The 21,043-nt window shown below is 33.1% G+C and overlaps 2 protein-coding genes across 2 annotated transcripts; both read right to left on the bottom strand.

The window, feature by feature from the left end:
- Positions 1–5,880: 5,880 nt before the first annotated feature.
- Positions 5,881–6,776, bottom strand: LOC129293265 (extensin-3-like). The gene is given in 2 exon segments (XM_054931134.1): positions 5,881–6,047; positions 6,050–6,776. Coding segments are annotated over 2 exon segments (822 nt in total). The 5' UTR covers positions 6,740–6,776; the 3' UTR covers positions 5,881–5,915.
- Positions 6,777–16,721: 9,945 nt separating this feature from the next.
- On the bottom strand, positions 16,722–19,019 carry LOC129292973 (extensin-1-like). Its single transcript, XM_054930730.1, is given in 3 exon segments — positions 16,722–17,094; positions 17,443–18,648; positions 18,650–19,019. Coding segments are annotated over 2 exon segments (1,515 nt in total). The 5' UTR covers positions 18,989–19,019; the 3' UTR covers positions 16,722–17,094; positions 17,443–17,472.
- Positions 19,020–21,043: the final 2,024 nt, after the last annotated feature.

Here is a 21,043-nt window from a genome sequence, read left to right as displayed (position 1 = left end):
TAATGTTAGATATACATGTCCCTACACCTCTCAACAAAATGGACGTGCGGAATGTAAGCATCACACATTGTTGAAACTGGTTTAACATTACTTGCACAAGCCAAAATGCCTTTCACATATTAGGTAGAAGCGTTTCAAATAGCAGTATTTCTTATTAATCACATGCCTACTCCTGTGCTTAATAATGATACACCTCTGTTTAAGTTGTTTGGAACAGAGGTAGAGTATAAGAATTTTCAATCATTTGGATGTGCTTGCTATCCATGTCTTCGGCCTTATAATGATCATAAATTTTGATTTCATAGTAAAAAATGTATGTTTCTTGGATATGATTCTCAATAAAAGGATACAAATGTCTTAGTTCTAGTAGGCACATTTATATCTCTCGGCATGTTATATTTAATGGCTCTGTTTTTCCATTTGCTACTGGTTTTCTTTATCAACCAATGAAAGATATTGCTATAAAGACCTCTATTCCTATTATGACTACTTCTTCGTCCTCCTCATCAATATCTGAGTCTCAAGAAGGTGCAAAAAATATTGTAGAAAACACGACAGCTATGGAGTCTATATCTCCTCGGGCTGCTTCACCATTCGAATTTATTGAGAATAGTTTTCTATCCAGTATTTCTCCAAGAAGCTCCACGTCAGAGTCAGCTTCTGCTTTACCTTAGTTAGCAGATCACATGACCGTATGTGATGTTGTTAATGAGCAGCCCATAGTGACTTGGGCTAACCGTGGGATCTTTAAGCCCAAATATCCATTTGTTGGGTTATAAAAATCAGAGGACCTGGTTATACTTTGTGAGTTTGTTGAACCTCAATCTGTCTCTAAAGCTCTCGCCGTTCCTCACTGGCATGACGTCATGGCTGAAGAGTTTAAAGCTTTAAAGCAAAATCAAACATAGATTTTAGTTCCTTATCAGAAAATGTAGAAGGTGATTGACTGTCACTGGGTGTTTAAGACTAAATATAAAGCTGATGGCTTGTTTTTAAAGTGTAAAGCATGACTGGTCGTGAAAGGCTTTCAGTAAATTCTAGGTTTTGATTATGTTGAGACCTTTAGTCCAGTTGTTAAATAATCATGGTACGTGTTGTTCTTACCCTTGTTGTGACTTTTAATTGGGAAGTTAGGCAATTGGATATTAATAAAGCTTTTCTCAATGGATTTTTGGAAGAGGAAGTTCTTATGCATCAGCTTGAGGGATTTATTGATTCTCAAAAATCAAATCATGTGTGCAAGCTTATTAAAGCAATTTATGGCTTGAAACAAGCACCGCGTGCGTGGTATGAAAGATTGCGACTTACTCTGTTGCAATGGGGATTTCAAAATGCTTGAAGTGATACTTCATTATTTATGCTTCGCACAAGTGGATTAATGGTATTTATCTTAATTTATATGGATGATATTGTTGTAACTAGAAATAATCCTTCTTATATGAGGTCTTTTATTGAAAAACTCAATAGCTTGTTTTCTCTCAAAGACTTGGGTTCTATTCATTACTTTCTTGGCATAGAAGTTGCTTGTGATAGCTCTGGAATGTTTTTGAATCAAGCAAAATATGTCCTTGATTTGTTAAAACGACATGATATGCTTAATGCTACCTTTGTGTCTACACTTATGGTTAGTGGTTGATAGTTTTCAATTTCTGATGGTGAACCATTAACTGATCCCAGTAAATATCGACAAGTTATTAGTGCTCTTTAATATTTAACTAGTGCTCTTCAATATTTAACAACTACTCGACCTGATATAGCCTTTTCTGTGAATAAGTTGAGTCAGTTTATGTCAAGCCCAACTTTTGTTCATTTTCAAGCCTTAAAAAGAATACTGAGGTATCTCAAGGGAACTTATAATCTTAAGTTGCACATTAAACCATTTTCTCAGCTACAACTAAATGCCTTTACAATTGCTGATTGGGCTACAAATGTGGATGATAGAAAGTCAATGGCAAGTTTTTGTATATATTTAGGAAATACTTTAATTACCTGGGCATCTAGTAAACAAAGAGTTGTGTCAAGATCTAGTACTAAATCAAAGTATAGAGCTTTAGCAAACACCACTACTAAAGTTAATTGGTTGTGTTCATTACTTTATGAATTAGGATGTGCACCTAAGTATCCTCCTACTGTTTGGTGTGACAATATCAGTACAAATGCTCTTACTGCCAATCCTGTACAACATGTTAGAACTAGGCATATAGAAATTGATTTGCATTTTGTGAGAGATCAAGTTATGGCTGATATCCTTCACGTTAGATACATTCCTTCTCATAATCAAGTTACAGACTCTTTTATCAAAGCTTTGGCCTCCACACAATTTTCAACCTTTAGAAACAAACTTGGGTTGTCAATAACTCCCCTGCATTTGAGGGAGAGTGTTAGAAAATAATATGGAGTCTTAATTATGTAATTAGTTATTTTGTAGATAAGGATGACATCTACACCCTATATAGTTTCTCTCTCTATGTGTATTTATTCATTCATTTTCTTGTAACCGTTTTGCACAGACTTGTACTATTTATATCAATGGAAATGGCAGGCCAAGGCACCGCATTATTCTGAGCCCTCTTCATTTCTTGTCTGATTCTTCTATGTACTAACATTTCATAAGTATTTATTTCCAAAGCTAAAAATTTTACTTAATGACAGTTTCTTAAGTTTTCGATGAGAGTGTACATTTTCCCTCCATTCTCAAATCATATGTAAGTATTTGAATTATTTTTTCACTTCATTTATCAACGTGAGCTGGATTCTCTGGCCCGGGGGACAATTGGTAAAGTAATTTTTTTATTGCATAAAATATGAGATATGCAATACTTATTAAATTTGCAGTTTTTTTACTGTTATTAGTTTGCAGTAGATGCCATTTTTTATTACTATATTTTTATTTATAAGGCCATCTTTAAAATAAAAAAATAACCTTATATTTGTTTTATTTTTAAATTTCATTTCATTCTGGGAACTGCAAGATCTTAATTGGGAATCATTATATTCACAAGAAAATTTTGTAAAAGCACCAAAAAAAATCATGGGAGGAGAACTTATTATAAAAAATCAATAAAGGAAAAATCTTAGTTTAGGTTAATAAAGAGAATATTTTGAATTCATTATACATACATACACACACACACACACACACATATATATATATATTGTGGTTTATCAGAGAAATCTGCGTAAAGGCAGATAAAGTTTTGAAAACTGCACAAAGTATATATGCATGCATGTGCTATTGATTTATCAGAAGCGAATACATGTGCCCCATCTCAGTCAGGGGCGGAACTACTTATATGATGGGGAGAGCCATGCCCTCCCCCCCCCCCCCCCAAAAAAAAAAAAAAAAAAACTCTCTGCCTTTCCCCATGTATTCATATGGGTCTCCAAATATTTAACTTCATAAAAAGGTTTCAGAAATGATAAAAAAAAATCCTAGTATACATAGATGTGATATATATTCATATACTTATGTAATATTCCTTCCTATTTTACTTATAAGAAATATCATAAATTTTCTCCTTTAATCCTTCATTAACAATTTATACATGCACATACTCCTTTCATTTAAAAACATAAGACACTTTTTTATGTTAGATGTTAAAAAATATAAGACATTTTTAATTTTTAATGTGTAATTAATGATTTTTTTCTCTAAAATATCTTTAATAAATAAATCACTCAACCATTTACCTTCAAGAGAGACACCATATTAAATAAGAACAAACATAAAAAGGTAGTATCAATTTAAAAATAATTAATTATCTCATTTGGAGGTATGATTTGGTTAAATATATCTTATATTTTTTAATGAAAGTAGTATATTTTTTTAACAAAAATTGGCCCCCCTCAACATCAAAGCTGGTTCTGCCCCTAATCTCAGTGCATTTCCTTACAATCATTAAATTCCATTTATAATTGAAAATTATTGAGATATATTTTATTCAAAAAATTCAAAACAATAATCACAATGATAACACTAGCCCTACTTGTGTTGTCCCTCCAAAAATGTGAAATTTGATACTTTTTGAATTATATGACAAAAATTTTGATAGCCATCAATTAATCAAATTGTTGTTATCATGTCATATGAAATATTCATTGAGTGAATATATTTAAGCTACTCATCGAATCTAAATCTAATTTTATATATTAAATATATTTGAGGATTTTCAATTTACCAAAATAGTTCAAATCACTTGGTATTATATATTTCTAATCTATATTCTAATTATTATAAGATGAGAGACTTCTTTCTCTAATAAGAGATACCATTAAATCCAAAATCCAAACTAGTATATATAATGTGTATATTTTGGTATATGTGATACACACACACACGTCAAAGAGTATCTTAAATCAGTCATCAGTCATTATAGCAGGGTAATTTTCATCAAAACCTAGGGAGTCATAATAATGTTAAAAATTAATAAATATGATTTATTTTGGACTGCATGATTAATTTGTTTATACTAATTTACTTATTTGAAATGTTCATTTTATGGGTAATTGTAATTTATCGCAATCATATAAGCCGATCTTTTGGAGTAAGGCATCGATGAATCAACATTATTGTCATAAATGTTCATTTCTAAAGCTAAAAATTTTACTTAATGACAGTTTCTTAAGTTTTCGATGAGGGTATACATTTTCCCGCCATTTTCAAATCAAATGCAAGTATTTTAATTTTTTCTCTTCATTTATCAACGCGAGCTGGATTCTCTAGCCCGGGGGACAATTGCTAAAGTATTTTTTTTTTATTGCATAAAATGAGATATGCAATACTTATTAAATTTGTAGTTTTTTACTATTATTACTTAGCAGTAAATTCCATTTTTTATTACTATATTTTTATTTATAAGGCCATCTTTTAAATAAAAAAATAACCTTATATTTTATTTTTTTAATTTCATTTCATTCGGGGTACTGCAAGATGTTAATTGGGAATCATTATATTCAAATGATGTTAAGTGAGAACTTATATATTATAAAAAAATCAACAAAGAAAAATCTTAGTTTAGGGTAATAAAGAGAATATATGAATCATGTTTTAAGTGAAATCATCACAATCAAGCGACAAGATCACATACGTAAAGATTGAGAGAGAATATTTGGAATTCGTTATATCTATGTATATATATATATTGTGGTTTATCAGAGAAACCCGTGCAAAGGCAGATAAAGTTTTGAAAACTGCACAAAGTATATGCATGCATGTGCTACTCATGATTTATCAGCAGCGGATACATGTGATCCATCTCAGTGCAGTTCCTTACAATTACACACACCATAAAGAACAAAATGACAGAATTCAAATTAACACTTCACTTTATTTTGTGCTGAATATATAAAGCATCATTTTCTTAATTAAGGCGACACGGAAACTTTGCTTCCATTCTCATTTCCTGAATTGTAGACTGCTTCCTTCCTTCCTTGCTCTTCATTTCCTTCCATCGCTTTCTTTATTTTGCTCATTAAATATAAATTTTCTTCAAACCCTGCAATGTGACATAAACATTAATTTTTTATTAAAAAAAAGTATACAATTTATTTATTCTCTCCAATATAATAGACGTATCTGAAGAATTTTTATCATAATGAGTAAAATTAACAAACAAGTCAACATGTTATAGTTTGATTTAAAAAACTGACAAAGACTTGAAAATATTGAAACAGTTTTTAATTAAGTATGGAGTGCGTATAGCTATATATCGCGTCATCTAGTTACTAGATACATATAAAATCAGTTTTTTGGACACAAAATTCACGTCTTGAGATAGATTTTGGAGTTGTATATTACACTATTAATCGTCATCAGTCTGCTAAGAAAAATGTTAAGGAAAAAAAAATCAGCTAGTTATTAATAAAACAGAGACAGGCGAAAGAAGCTTACAGTGAGTGAGATGCAAAGCCGGTATCTAGTAGTGATAAGGAGGGGGTGGCGAAGCATAGACATAGGGCTTGTGAGGAGGGGAATAGACGGGGGTCGGAGGCGGAGGAGATGCATAGTGGTAAGGAGCCTTGGGCGGCGGCGGAGACGGGTAATGGTAGGGATGCTTGGGGGAGTGTAAACTGGTGGTGGAGGAGAAGAATAATGGTAGGGCTTCTTTGGAGGAGGAGGAGAAGGATAATGGTAGGGATGCTTGGGAGGAGAGTAAACTGGTGGTGGAGGAGAAGAATAATGGTAGGGCTTCTTTGGAGGAGGAGGAGAAGGATAATGGTAGGGATGCTTGGGAGGAGAGTAAACTGGTGGTGGAGGAGAAGAATAATGGTAGGGCTTCTTTGGAGGAGGAGGAGAAGGATAATGGTAAGGATGCTTGGGAGGAGAGTAAGTGGGTGGTGGAGGAGAAGCATAGTGATAGGGCTTCTTTGGAGGAGAGTAAGTTGGTGGTGGTGGAGAAGGGTAGTGATAGGGATGCTTGGGAGGAGAGTAAGTTGGTGGTGGAGGGGAAGTGTAGTGATAGGGCTTCTTGGGAGGAGGTGGTGGTGAAGGGTAGTGGTAGGGTTTCTTAGGGGGAGAGTAAGTTGGTGGTGGAGGAGAAGCGTAGTGATAAGGGTGCTTGGGAGGTGGCGGCGAGTACACCGGAGGAGGCGGGGATGCGTAGTGGTAGGGAGGAGACAGTGGAGGATACTTCTTGGGAGGTGGAGGAGATGAGTAAACGTAGTCAGCACAGATTTGAGATGGCAAGCTCAGAGACACTAAAACCAGAACGAGACTTAGAGAAGCCATTGGAAAACCCATCTTGGCCTTTCAAATGGATTCTGGTTTGTGCTTTTAGGAGAGCAAGAGCATGGCTTTATATAGCTTCTCTGTTTACCTGTACGTCCAGCACCCCAACTCAGTAATTAAGTCTTGTTAAATTCACTTTGAACGAGTAAAAATATAGATTAACTTGTTTTGAAGAATATATACTAGCACACATCATATATATGCAATAATTGAAAGAACATTTTTTTTTTTTGTTAAGAAATTGAGTTGGTTGGACCATTGCGATCCCAAGTGGCTGTTCTTGGAAACGCGGATTGGGATTGGATAGTGGGTGCAAGCTAAGCAGGGCATGAAGTAGTTATTAATGTTGACCCTACTATTACTTTTCATGCCAAAATAAAAGGACAAAAAGTTTCATTTCTTTAGTCCCTCGGCTTTGGTAGCATTATGGCTAATAATTCAAATATTCGTACGCAAAAGTCTTATTCTTTCCCCATGTAATCTGATTTGTGTTCAAATTGTGCTTCCTTTTCTACTATAACTTGGTGTGATTTTTGGGTATGATATTAGAGACTTGGACAAGTTTTCTTGTATTGGCTTCTTTCTTTCTCACGCGCGCACACAGACACCGTCAAGTAATAGTTTTTTTTAAGCATATAATTAAACCGTTCGGAATAAAGAAAGGACGAGCCTGCAGTGACATGTATATAAACCGATCATTCTACTTTTCTCATCTTTCTACCCCTTCGAAGCAAGAATTAATGTTCTCTCAACTCTCGTTGCTTGTCTTCATTCCTTTAACAATTTACCCAATACAAAAGATCTGTACGTGAGGAAATTTATAAACAAGTCGGAAAAGTTAATTACGGATGCAATAAACCAGGCACCGGGACCGGCCGGGAGATCTTTATTTATATAATATATTGCAAGTATATTTTGATCTAACTAATCACCAAAAATATTTTTACGTTTGGACCGGTCACTATATTTTAATGAAAATTACTTTTCTGTAGATGATTTTGATTAACGATGACGTCCTCGAGTTAATTAGTTTGCAAGAATGGAAATGGTCATCTGTAGAACATTCTTTCCTCGAAAATCCTACTTGCTCTTCGAGAAAGCATGAAGTTACAATTAATTTATTACAAAGTACGATTCAACACGACCAGCTAGCCAGCCAGCCAGCCAGCTAGCTATTAGTTATTTGATAACGACGTGTTGGTAATTTAAAAAATAATAATAATAAGCTGCTTGTTATGTCCTAGGCTTATTTTTAACAATATCCACATTTTTTGGTATAATTTGAGGCCAAGGAAAATTTAACCAGATATAAATACTAAAACTATGTCAAAAGTAAGCCTGATTAAATAAATATAAAAAATTATACTTCTCTTATAGTTAACCACAGTTATTTATTTTAAAGGGAACCCTTTATAATTAATTTAATCCCTTTATCAAGATAAACAAGATTTTTTTAAAAAAAGAAAAACTGGTCAAATAACTTGACAATATCAACCTTAAAAATTTTAGTTCACCCACTGTATTCAACTTTAACTCCAAGTAAAATACTATTAAAAATGCGAGAAATATGATTTTTTTTTTAAACATGTGTTTATTGAAAAAAAATTGAATAGTCTCATGCAATGCCCGGGAGATTTTTATAATCAAGAGAAAGATCTACCGAACCCTCCTACTCCTACTATCCAAAAGGAGGTTCGGTCAAAAATATTAAATATATTTACAAATTTCTTAATATATATATATATATATATATAGCCGTCGCTAGCGGTGATCGGCTTCATGGTAATTTGGTTTATTCTTGCTGTCGTTTTTTGACCCCTGATAACTATATTAATTGATGATCTCTTTTGCTTGTGGGACTCAATGATCAGATCAGAGCATCCTCTCATCTCACGTGCCACTCATCATTCTCCTCTCAGCTTACATGGTAGGACTAGGAGTAGGTGATGACCAATCCAATGCAATCTCATCTTCTGTCTTCATTTCTGTGAATTCATGAAAACGACACAGGGACCTCAACTTTCACTTCATTTCGTTTGTATTTCCGGGTAGTTCAACTCTTCTAAATGCATAAGATTTATATCTATTTTTAAGAATTTTTTTAATGCACACAAAAGTGTTCTTATATTATAAAACTTTTTGTTTAAGGCACGATTAGATACTAAGTGTAAAACTCCTTATAAAGTGAATATTTAAACATGGGTTCATTACATTGTGGAAAACTGATCAAAGAAGAACATGCAATGAAACAATATCTATTACAATCCAAACCCTTTACGTAGAAATTTCACCATGTTAATCTAAGACTGATGAGGCTAATAAGTATTTTTTTTTTTCTCATGAGAAGGTTAATTAATAGGTAGTATATCTACTAATTAACTTAGCTGCTAGATTCATGCTATATATTAATTGCATGTTGAGTGAAATCTATGATGTAAAGTCATGGCTGGCTCAACTATTTTAACGAGTCTTTTTTGTTAATCAATTTTAGTCGCCAGGCAGGCCAGAATATATAATAGTATCTTGTGTGTGGGTGTATAATAAAACATATTGAAGACCATTGAGTCGTAATTATATTGATATATATATATATATATATAATTGATTAAAATAAGCGAAGAAGAAAATATATATAAAAAGAATATACGTTATGATTTGAAATTTCTATTCGTAGGGTGGTTGGCATGAGCATTTTGAATTATAGTTTCCGTTAAAAAAGAAGGAAATAGACTCCGCAAAAGGCCACGCATTTTGTGACTTGAATTGACTTTTATCAAATAAATTTCGAAAAAATGTCTCTGCAAATTAAGTCACGGATGATGTTGGGGTGTACGAAAATACCCCACATTTGTTGTTGTCCTTTGAATTTATGAAATATGAAAAACAAGAAAAATGGTACCTTTGATTAGTATAAAAATATAGTACAAATTAAAGCAATTTGCGACCATCGATTCTACCAACTTCATCATACTATTGCCAACGGAAAATCATAATGGAGTGTACGGCACCAAATTAAATATACTTTTGTTGGATGATTTAATGACCAAAAAAATAATATTGAGTGATGTAATTTTCTTGTTTAATTTAAACTTTTGGTCTTCCGGTTCTTCAGAATGATTTTAAATTAAATATTAGATGCAGTAACATCAATTCACTTACTTAACTATAATTTTATTCTTCAAGGTTAAATGTAACTCGTGTCGTTCTTTATATTCAATTATGGTACACAGATAAATGTAATAAAAATCTGTGATCTATGACAAAAATTTGCTAACAAAAATTGAAATTATGTTGGATTATTTCATTTGATACTATCTTACTACTATTTTTCTTGTGTTCTTATAATTTTATTCTTAGAGTCCTAGGCTATCAACAACAATCAATAATTAAGGGTAGTAAGGGACTTAAATTCTTTAATTAATCACTTAAAGTGACGAGAAAGATATAAATAAAATGAGATTTAAATTGGTAGGTGAGCCCGTTTTTACTTTCAGGAGAAACTAATCTTGTAGTCTCTATATTTTTTATTCGACGATAGCTCAATTCATAAACTTTAAAATTTCATCTTTATAATTTGATTTACGGGAAGATTTTAACTAAAAATTAGATATGTGACTTAATTACTAGTGAATCTCAAAAAATTTGAAATTTCATTTCAGTTCAAGAGGATTGAAGTGAAAATAATTTTAACAGTAAAAAAAATTAAAATATCATTAACTTATTATTTTTGTTCGAGATACAGAATCATTGGTTATTAATTTTTTTTACTCAACTTGTTAATTTATTAGTATGAGTTATAAAGTACATCAGTTTGTCAACAAGCAGTAATATTAGTTATTAATTTTGTAATTATACTTGTTAAGTTACTAACATCAGTTATAAATTACAAAACATGTTAGTAATTTACAAATAATATTAATAAATTAACAAGTAAAATTAACAATTTAACAATTAATATTGCTACTTTTTAATGAACAACTGATGCCATATCTTGTATAATTATTGATAGATTAGTTCATATAATTTACAACTCGTATTAATAAATTAACAAATGAAATTAAAAAAATTAATAACTAATTATTTTGCATCTTAGATAAAATTAACACGTGAAAAGTACTTTGAACTTTTTACCATTGAAATTATTTTTAGTTTAATCCTCTTAACCTAAACTTAAGTTTTATATTCTTTTGGGACCTGTTAATAATTAAGTCATATCCCTGGTCCTTAGTTGAAATTGTCCCTTAATTTAATTATAATTCAATATCTGCACTTTAATTCAATACAACTTAGTCCTTGTATAGTTTTAGCTATATAAATTACTCCCTAATTTTTAATAATAAACAACATCTTAAATAAATAAAAGTATGGGATTGTATTATAAGAGTCAAAATTTAGACATTAAATTTTCACTAATTCAAAACTAATTATAACGACTGAATTGTATGGAGTTAAAGTTTAAGAAATTAAAATTTAATTGAGTTAAAATTATAAAAATTAAAAAAAATTTGAATTTCTAAATTTTGCTCAAGTTTTGCGATTGGTCATTGCACTTTTTTTAATATTTTAGGTCCTTACACTTTTATTTTTTAATATTTTAGGTCCATATAACAAGCTCATGAAATGACATAAATATTAAAAAAATAAAAGTATAAGGATTTAAAATATTAAAAAAAAAAGCACAAGAATTCAAAGTTATATTTTTAAAAAAATTAAATGATTAATTTTTTCTTATTTTTTATGTTTATAGACGAGTATGTGAAGAATTTGAGTAATTGAAATGTGTAGTCAAGAAAGTTGATTGAGTGATTTCAAACAAAACTGCCTAAACTCCAAGTACTTTAGCCCAAAGTAGGTAGGCATATATGACCATATGTTCCATTTTTTGATAAAGGAAGCAGTCTACACACACACACACACGTGTTAACAGAAACGTTCAAAAAATGAAAAAATAAAAATAAAAATAAAAGAGCGTGAATTCGCCAAATTAGCAGTTCCAAAGGACATTTTGACTCTCCTTTGAACAAATCAACTTGCATTACAAAAATCCCGTAGTTCAATATAGGAACACAAAAGTTCATTTTGATTCCTTTTACGTTATAGATTTAGTTTTTGAAACTCATTGATCGTTAAAATTCTTGTAACGTTCGATCATCTTTCACATCAGACCTGCTATTTTGCAAACCGGTTTCTCTCCTTCTCGAAGCCTCTCGTACGTCTTCCTCTCCTTCTCATCAGTCACATAATGTCCTGATTCAAAGCTTTGCCTAATTTGCGCCATTAATCTTGACCGGCCTTGCTGACAAATCTAAGCCGTCCACTAGCCCCATAAAGGCCTGCTCAATAATTTAATATTGGCTGTGGAATGAGCATGACTACAAGCTAATTTGATTGGACCGATTTATTTAAGCAGAAGCATGGCTATCTACCGTCGTCTGATCGATTCAATGCAAATGCATGAGAGAATAATTAAATGGAAGAATTATCGTTAGGTCGCAGAAGTTTGAATTGATGACACTTACATCCCTCTGACAAAATCTTCTCAAAAAAAAAAGTTATAAATATCAATTTAAATAGTTATCAATAAAATTTTCTTTTATAATCTAAAAGTTGTATTTAATATTTAAATATATTTATAATTAAAACTCATAAATTCATAATTATTTAAACTGATTTTTTTAAATTATTTTTTTACAAAAATTGTTGAGATCTAATTATCATTAATTTAACACTACGAGACCCGAGTATCATTTTCTCTAATTAAATATAATTGAACTGTCTGGAATATCTTGGAGGCTTCTTAAAATATCTTCTCTATCCCAGAGGCGTCAGCGCCAGACCCAACTGTGTGCGTGTAGTGTGCACAGAGATGGGCAAGCTTTTAATCAAGAGCATGGCTATCGTTGGATAAGAACGAGGAGTTTGAGGAGGCGAGAAACCATTTTGAATTCATCCCAGAGCTAAATATCAGTACCAAGTATGAATAACTAACAAAAATTTACCTATTATTTATCGAACACCAACACAGTTTTCATGAACATTTGTACGCTGGTTAACAATTAATTTTGTATTAAATTAAACAAAACATCACGTGCATGCAACGTGGGACCACAGTAATGTATCTTGTTGCTCCCTCTCAATATCCGTTCCGCCAGTCCCACCACTTCTCCGTGATACAGTTCAGTTCCCCCCACAGTACAGTTCACAATAAGTAGTCATCAACAAGAACGAGCGCTGCCATGAACAAAAGTCCAAGGAACGTCAAATCCGCAAAAGCGAAAGACTGCCAATGCCCTCAGTTTCGTCCCTGTCTATCCTCCTAAATTTAACCTTAGTTACTATTACTACAGTAAGGTCCAACCATCTAACTCGGTGCAGACATAAGAAAAATGGACTCTCTTAGTTTGTAGCGTGAAAATTGAAAATAAATTAATGTAATTTAAATAAAATTGGACCGTTCATTTGAGGAAAATATCAAGTCACAGTAAAGTAACATGATGGCCCCACGTAATTCCTTCAACGAATCAAGATGAACAGAACGTTATCCGTTATACTCAACTTCGTGTGACAAAGTCAAAAATTTCACAAGATCAAAATATTTTAAAAGCTTTCAAAATGATTGAGATAAATATGGAGAGTGTTTGAAGTATTTAAATTATTTTAAAAATATCTCCTTCTTGTATATTTGAGAAATCTTCTTGTAAATATCAAAGATAGTTTTTGTAGATATTTTTACAAGATATTTTAGAGATAGAATGTACACTATTAAATTGAATTAATTTCAACCGTTCATTAACGAGGTGGAATCTTTCTAGAAAAAGAGGGAGGCCTATAAATATCCATTTACCTCTCAATTGTAACCATTTAAGCAAATCAATAAAGCTCTCAAGTTCATTTACTTAAATCCTCTACTCTCAACTTGTGTGACTAGCTCTCTTAAATCTTTTTGCCTACATTATGGGTTTCGATTAACTTAGCCAAAATCAAAAGGTTGATCAAGCTAAAGCTAGCACGATTCAAGAAAAGGAAAGTTCTAAAACCGTGACAAAGGGTATCAGAACAAAAGTTCAAGGGAGCTGCAGTTCAAGTTCATATTTGTAGGCAAGGATTTTAGAAGTAACTAAAGAAACTCTTACCCATGCAGAGGAGAGAGGAATGGAATCCTAACCTCCACTAGAGCGGCAAGAAGGCACAAGACACTAGTTAAGGTATGTTCAAAGGACCTTGCTAGCCTATCAATAGAAATTGAAGCCTTGGAAAAAACTATATATGGAAGAGATGGTTGGAGTAGAGAAGGTTGAGGGTGATATGAGTATGTTGGAGGACTACACTCTTAAAGAACTTGAAGTGGTAAAGAGTAGTATGGATGCTTTGCAAAACTCTGAGGATCAATAGGAGGATGCCATGAAATCCTTGAAGACAAAGGTGACGGATGCCATCATCACAATGCAATAATAACTCAACACTCTCAAAACTTCCTTAGAAAAAAAAGGAAGGAATCCACTATTGGATGGAAATAGTAGAATAAGGGAAGTGAAGTAAGATCTTTCTAAACCTAAAGAATTTGAGAGTGTACGTGATGCTAAGGAGGTTAAGAACTTCTTATGATAGATGGAACAATATGTTGACAACTTGGGGATGAATGATGACCAAACTAAAGTACATACCACTTCTTACTTCCTTGCAGATAATGCCATATTATGGTGGTGCAGAAAGCATGCAAGATGGATAAGGGGCTTTGCATAATCAATACTTAGGAGGATTTCAAGAAAGAGTTAAAGAGGCAATTTTATCCAAAAAGTATGGTCTATAATGCTTGAAAGAAACTAAGGGAGCATAAATATAAGACCACTATCTCTAATTATGTACAAGACTTCACCACTTTAAGGCTTTAGATTCCCAATCTGAGCAGTGAAGAGACTCTCTTTTACTTTATTAATGGTCTTTAGAATTGGGCCAAGCATGAGTTACAACATTGTGTGTGAAGACTATCGATGAGGCAATTGCGGTCACTGAAAGTCTCACATAATATAATAAAGAAAAGAGAAAACGTAACTTTTGGTTCCTGCACTTTACTTGTATTTGCTATAGGTCCTTGCACTTTTTTTTGATATTTTAAGTCCCTATATTTTTATTTTTGGTGTCTTACATTCATTTAAGATCCTTACACTTTGATCATTTTGGTAATTTAGGAACCTAGAACATCAAAAAATAAAAGTATAGAGACCTAGAACGCTAAAAAAAGTACAGAGACCTATAACAAAACACGAATAAAGTGCAAAAATAAAAAATTATGTTTAAAAATATTCTAGAATATTTCATGAGGTTAAAACATTCTAGAAGCTTCTGAAATGACCCGAAGACTAGAAAGATCTAGAACAATCAAGAAGGCATAGAGACTTCTAGAAATATTGGTATGATTCCAAATGATTCAGATATCTCTAGTATGGGGAGTGCTTGAAGTATCTAGATTATTTAGGAATATCCACCTCTTGTTTATTCTAAAAATCTTCTTGTAAATATCAAGAATAGTCCTTATAGATATTTCTATAAGATATTCTAGAGATAAAATGTATATCGTTGGATTCAATTAATTCCAACCATCCATTAAGGAGTTGGAAACTTTCTGAAAGAGGGGGAGGCCTATAAATACCCCTTCACCCCTCATTTGTAACCCCTCAAGTAAATTAACAAATCTCTCAAATTCATTTATTCAAATTCTCTACTCTTTACTTGTGCGACTAGCTCTGTTAAATCTCTTTCCTGCATTGTGGTTTTGACTAACTTTGCCAAAATTAAGGGTTGATCAAGCTAAAACCAACACAGTTTAAAGAAATAGAAGTTCCAAGGCCATGACATTTGGCAATGTATACACTTAATTCCAAATGTACTGTATTGATTATATGTACATATGTTGCATCCTGGGTTTTATTTCGGTTCGTTCATTTTGAAAGTTGCATTGTGAAGGCGTGATCAAGGATGTGCAGGGCACGTTGTCGAGAGTTTCTGTAGCTATAGCTAGTTAATGGTTTCAGCATGTGGCCTTCAGTGGCTTTATAAATAGAAGCGACCAATCTGATTAGAAGAGAACGATGCATCAACCACCCGTATTCAAGAATCAAATATCCCTTCTCAATTGGAACACGAAGGTTTCTATTGATTTCATATATAGGGAAATTAAATTAATTGTATAGCTAGAAAAGGACATGGTCTTGCTCATGATTTTAGCATCTTTCATTATATCCCTCCTTTTTGCATAGAGGTGGGAAATGATGAAATTAAAGATAGTGCTCTACACTTTTATTTTCTATTTGTATTTTACTATTTTTCCATCCAGTTTGATACAAGTATCGATTTTTTTTTTTAGAAATTCAACTTTAACAATCAAAATTAGCTGAACCGCAATTACGCGCATAGAAAGAAAGTAATGCAGAATTTTTCCTCTTGAAATGACACCAAGGAAAGACAGATTGATCAAACCAGCAGTAGTTAAAATTTTAAAATATTTAGTTAATTAGTATTAAATTTATACTCCATCCATTCAAAATTATCAAAACACTTTTAACTGAATTATATTTTTTAATAAGTTAGTTAATTGTCTTTAAAATTATACACTTTTTTAATATTTACTATAATTTAATGGTATCTCAATTGAAAAATATTATTAATTACACCCCATAATTTAGAGCTTTAAAAAAAACTTTATTAATTACACCTTAAAAACTCTAAAATGTTTTATATTTTATAACATCTTAACTCATAAAAAATGAGTATCGCAGCTCAATAACATTAAATATAGGCTTATTATTTGAAAGTTATAAATGTGGGCAAATTAATAAGGGTGGGGTTTGATTCATGGGGTTTTGGTGAACACCAGTGGCCTTGTGTCATTATGGCCCACTTGCTATATGCAGAACGTGGGTTCGAGTTCAGAGGGGCTGCGAAGGGTGTGTTTCCTTCGATGATGAAGGAGTTGGCAAAAAAAGAAGCATGGGGCTTTGGTGAACAGTATTAACTCTAAATTTTAAAGGCTCCACTCCAACTTTTCAGTCAACAGTGCATGCACGCATGTACCATTGAGTATTTGATATTGAACTAACATAAGCGCTAAATGGGACCACATGAAAAAGCACGACGTGCCTTACAGCTTACAATTTCTAAATACACTACCACTCCAAGCAGAAAAAGACAGAAAAACTAGCTAATTTAGCATTCATATATATATATATATATATCATTATGTTTTTTAAAGACAAAACGCGGAAACCTTGCTTCCATTGATCCTTCGTTTGTGGATTTCGCATTCTTGCTTGCTTCATTCCGTCGCTTTCTTTATTTTGCTCAATATATATTCTTCAAACCCTGAAAAGCTAAACATGAAAATTATTGCTCTGTTAGTCCATGCCATCGGTATCCATCAATCATGTCATTAGCTATTAATATAACTAATAATAATTAACATTAAAAACAATTTTATACGAAATGCACAGTTAATCATTAGCTATTAATATAACTAATAATAATTAACATTAAAAACAATTTTATACGAAATGCACAGTTAACAGGGTGATACACCTTAAACTAAAAAAATGAAATTTAAAAATATTTTATGTGAAGGGTGTTACATTGAGAAGTCTTGCCTACTAAAAAAATTCGAAATAAGAAAAGGTACTTTTTTTATATAATTATATAAAAAAGAAAATAGGAAATAAGCTTACATAGAAATGCTAGCTATGCAAAGCCACTCTCTAGTTGTAGTAAGGAGGGGGTGGTGAAGCGTAGACATAGGGCTTGTGAGGTGGGGAATAGATAGGAGTGGGAGAAGTAGGAGGAGGAGGAGAGTGGTACACTGGCTTAGGACTATATGGAGGTGGAGGAGATGGATACTTGTAAGGCTTCTTGGGTGGTGGTGGAGGAGATGGGTAATGGTACGGAGCCTTTGGTGGTGCCGGGTGATGGTGGTGGTAGTGGTGGTGGTGGTGTGGGGAAGGTGTCTTAGGAGGGTAACCATGAATTGGTGGTGGAGGAGAATGGTGTTTATACCCACTCTTCTTAGGAGGGGGAGGGGGAGATGGGTAGTGGTAAGGAGCCTTTGGTGGAGAGTAGACTGGGGGTAATGGAGAAGGGTGATGCTTGGGAGGAGAGTAAATCGGTGGTGGAGGATATGGATAATGGTAAGGAGCCTTTGGTGGCGAGTACACTGGAGGAGATGGAGAAGGATAATGCTTGGGAGGAGCATAAACTGGTGGTGGCGAGTACACTGGAGGAGATGGAGAAGGATAATGCTTGGGAGGAGCGTAAACTGGGGGTGGCGAGTAGACCGGGGGTGATGGAGAAGGGTAATGCTTGGGAGGAGAGTAAACCGGTGGTGGAGGAGATGGATAATGGTAAGGAGCCTTTGGTGGCGAGTGCACTGGAGGAGATGGAGAAGGATAATGCTTGGGAGGAGCATAAACTGGTGGTGGCGAGTAAACTGGAGGTGATGGAGAAGGATAATGCTTGGGAGGAGAGTAAACTGGTGGTGGTGGAGATGGATAATGGTAAGGAGCCTTCGGGGGAGAGTAGACCGGGGGTGATGGAGAAGGGTAATGCTTGGGAGGAGAGTAAATCGGTGGTGGCGGAGATGGATTATGGTAAGGAGCCTTTGGTGGCAAATAGACTGGGGGTGATGGAGAAGGGTAATGCTTGGGAGGAGAGTAAACCGGTGGTGGAGGAGATGGATAATGGTAAGGAGCCTTTGGTGGTGAGTAGACTGGGGGTGATGGAGAAGGGTAATGCTTGGGAGGAGAGTAAATCGGTGGTGGCGGAGATGGATTATGGTAAGGAGCCTTTGGTGGCAAATAGACTGGGGGTGATGGAGAAGGGTAATGCTTGGGAGGAGAGTAAACCGGGGGTGGAGGAGATGGATAATGGTAAGGAGCCTTTTGGTGGTGAGTAGACTGGGGGTGATGGAGAAGGGTAATGCTTGGGAGGAGAGTAAATTGGCGGTGGCGGAGAATGGTGTTTGTATCCACCCTTCTTAGGAGGTGATGGATAATGGTAAGGAGCTTTTGGCGGTGGTGGAGAATAAATTGGTGGTGAGGGAGAAGGAGGTGAGTAAACCGGAGTTGGCGGGGATGGGGAATGGTAAGGAGGAGAAATAGGAGGATATTTCTTAGGAGGTGGAGGAGATGAGTAGAAGTAGTGATCAGCAAGGATTTGAGAAGGGAAGGTAAGAGAGAGTAAAGCCAATAAAAGAGTGAGAGAGGCCATTAGGGACCCCATTGTGTTGAGTTGTTTTTGGTTGTGATCTTTGGAGAACAAGAGCTTCCCTTCTTATAGCTCCTTTGTTTACCCTTTTCACCCTACAAGTAATTAATAATCCTCTTGAGAAATTGACTTTTGACTTGTAAAAGTTATTGCCTTGTTTTAAAGAATGTCCTGAAATTATTGAATAGTGAACATTAATGAAAGAGGTATTGATTGATCTAATTTGTTGGGACATTGGGATCCAAAGTGGGGTTAGAACGAGGATTTAAATTTTGCAACCAAAGGTGGAAATAAATTAATATCACAATTTACTTTACGGAGGGGGAAAAGACAACGATAATGTTAATTTTTAAGTCTTTTGGCTTTGGAACCATTATAACTAATAATTGAAATACTTCAACACAAAAGCCTTCTTTGTCACATTAAATGGTTAATTTTTAACTTGTCGTTCCTTCAATCTCTCTCTCTCTCTACACACTCAAGCACACATGATTTATTTTACTTTTTTTTTTAATATCATAGCTAGAGTTGTAAGAAGAGATGAAGAAGTATTAACATTGCCACATGTAACTGTTGGTTTAAATAATTGCCAAAGAAGTATACCAAAAACAAATAATTACCAAAGAAAACTGTGCGGAGATATATGAACAAGGGGAAGGGAATCCAATTAAACATGATTGATGCAATAAACTATGTCCCCCGAGATCTTATAAATGTACCGCTATATAATGTTTCGAATATTATACTGATTACATAAAGCATGCAATGCATGATGCTCTTTAATATAGTTAATCAGTCTTTAAATGGATTATTTAAAACATGTGGGGTAACTTCGTTCTCCAAACAAATCAATACATGTTGAGTTTTATATTTTATAGAACGTAATTCTCGGCAGAAGATTTGGAAAACCATTTTCCTCTTAGCTTTTGTCACAGACAGAACAATTATAATTTTGGAGGGGTGTTTCCTCTTCTCTTATTTTCTATTTTTTTTATTTTTCCTTTATCACAGTTAAATCTAAGCTTTTCAACGATATTTAAATTAATTTTTAATAAAATTATTATTATTTTTCATAAAATTTATAAATAAAATATTATAATTCTAAATTGTCTAGATCAAGTTTTAATAGGTTGAATTTATTTATATATATTTATATAAAATTAAAATAATAATTTTATCAAATATTAAATAAGAATATTTGAAACTTTGATCTAGCCATGGAAAACTGAGAATAGAGGAAAAGGAGAAACCATTTTCCTGATAATTCCCCAACTTGAAACTGACATCTCAGTTCAATACTTTACAATATTTTATATATAAAATAATATATCTACTATAATCTAGGTGATGACCAAAATACAGAATCTAGGTTGCTAGTCATTAGAATTTTTTTAATGAAGTTATTATTTGTACTTAATAACGATGTTTGGTCATGAATGTTCATTGATGTATTGTTATTTTGCCTCTGGCGAAAATTGAATAATGATTTCGATGCCAGGCACTGAATGTTTTTCTTGCCATTTCCAAAAATTATAATCTTCAGCACATTGATGACCGGTCTCGTTTTCTGTCTTTGTATGATAAAAATATTGGTGGGGGATGAGGGATCAACCGCCAGGAAGCAGAGGACAAATGAGCAAAAAAGACATCATATTGTAAGTCAAAACTTTAAGATTTAAGTTTATAAAACCTTTTTTAATTATATATTAATTATTAAACTCAATTTTATTTGGTCCAAGTTTATTTATATTCGGATAACCTAATACTTTCAATCCATGCTATATATTTCCTCTTATCTTATGTTTAACAACTTTTATATAAATTAAAAAAAATTAGTTACTTTCATTAAATATGCTCATAATTTCAATTATTTTTTAAAATTACTCTTTGTCAATAATATATTATATCTCATCTTTACATGATTAAAGGTACTCAAAGAAAACAACTAATTAATGCTTGTAGAAATATACAAGTTCTCTTATAAAAAGATCATGAAAGCTTTCTAAAAAGTCTCTTATGAAAAACACAGGAGGAAGCTTATTTTGGTTTAAGCCTTGACCAACATATTTT

The sequence above is a fragment of the Prosopis cineraria genome, unplaced genomic scaffold (genome assembly GCF_029017545.1).
Source record: "Prosopis cineraria cultivar Desert tree isolate PC_DT_omini unplaced genomic scaffold, ASM2901754v1 PC14, whole genome shotgun sequence".
Taxonomy (NCBI): Eukaryota; Viridiplantae; Streptophyta; class Magnoliopsida; order Fabales; family Fabaceae; genus Prosopis; species Prosopis cineraria.
The sequence above is the reverse complement of the archived record's forward strand: the minus strand, read 5'-3'. Positions and strand labels throughout refer to the sequence as shown.